Raw genomic sequence first — 1217 nt, 5'->3', positions numbered from 1 at the left:
TTTTTTTTTTTTTTTTTTTTTGAGACAAGGTGTCACTGTGTAGTTTAGGCTGGCCTTGAGGTCACTATGCATTTGAAGTTGGCCTTGAACTTGTGATAGACCTCCTGCCTCAGCCTCCCAGGTCCTGGGATTAGAGGTGTGTACTGCCATGTCTAGCTAATAGGTTCTTTCATTTAGAATAGATAGAAAAAAACAGGGAAGATGCAGAGGGCATGAAAGCAGCGATCCAGTTCCCAGTAATAGCTCAAGATCTTCTATTAGCAGTAATTTAGCTTTGGGTATAGTGTTTTCAGTGTTGGTTACTGATGTGTGGGTTTGTAGATATTTAGTAAATGATTATTTTTCTTCATGTTTATATCACGAAGTGCTTTTACTAGACAATAAACCAACATTTTAATGAAAAAATTTAGTAATTATTTCCTATTTTAGTACACCAGATTTGATTCTTGATAATAAATGTTCTTAAAGCTGAGTAAATTATTTATGATATTTAAATAACAATGCTCACTAAGAAAGTGGAAGAGAGAGGAATTAAATGGGAGAATAATAGTTGTCTCATAGAGTTATATTGAAAATTAAATGAGATAGTTCATTTGAAGTATGTTGTAGAGCCCTATACAGATGTAATGTTAAATAATTCTAAAAATGTAATAATTTAGATGTGAACAGTCTAGGTGATTTTAGGTATTTGATCAGCAAAATACAAATGTTAGATGCTTTGAATTCTGTAGATGATAAATTTAAGCAGTAAATCAAAATTAATAGCCTGGTGAAAAGCAGATAAAGTTTTAAAATTTCATGAGGCATGTTTAGGAGTGTGCAGGTCTTCAGATTGTGAAAATGAATCTGCTAGCATATAGGCAGTTATTCGGTACTGTTTTCAAGAAATAGTTTCGTGGACCAACTTAACACCTTTCTTTTTGCTGTGTCTACATCATTAAATGACAGGTTTAGGAAGCTGACACTAGGTTACAGTGACACTGTGAGTCTTGCTATGGAAGGAAGTCCTTGGAGCTATCTTCAGAAGCAAGCGGCATGGGGACGGTTAAGTACCTTCTGTTTCTAATAAGTAGCTGGGGAAATTATATTAATTTTTAAGTATTTAATTTGATAAGACACATAAATATTGGTGTGATAAAGTTGAGAGAATCCAGTAACCCTTAGAGTTAGAATTAGGTTCAAGTTTTAGTTCTCCAAATTTTCACTTTCACAGTGAA

The 1217-nt window shown here is 33.4% G+C and overlaps 1 protein-coding gene across 1 annotated transcript in view; it reads left to right on the top strand.

Annotated features, from left to right (window-relative positions):
- The window catches only part of Slc36a4 (solute carrier family 36 member 4), a 42181-nt gene that overhangs the window by 1960 nt on the left and 39004 nt on the right, over positions 1-1217 (top strand). The window contains exon 4 of the mRNA XM_012517732.2: positions 949-1044. Within this exon, the coding sequence (XP_012373186.1) occupies positions 949-1044 (96 nt within the window). The remainder of the gene's footprint in view (positions 1-948; positions 1045-1217) is intronic.

The sequence above is a fragment of the Octodon degus genome, unplaced genomic scaffold (assembly GCF_000260255.1).
Source record: "Octodon degus isolate 3935 unplaced genomic scaffold, OctDeg1.0 scaffold00209, whole genome shotgun sequence".
In the NCBI taxonomy this organism is placed as follows: Eukaryota; Metazoa; Chordata; class Mammalia; order Rodentia; family Octodontidae; genus Octodon; species Octodon degus.
The sequence above is the reverse complement of the archived record's forward strand: the minus strand, read 5'-3'. Positions and strand labels throughout refer to the sequence as shown.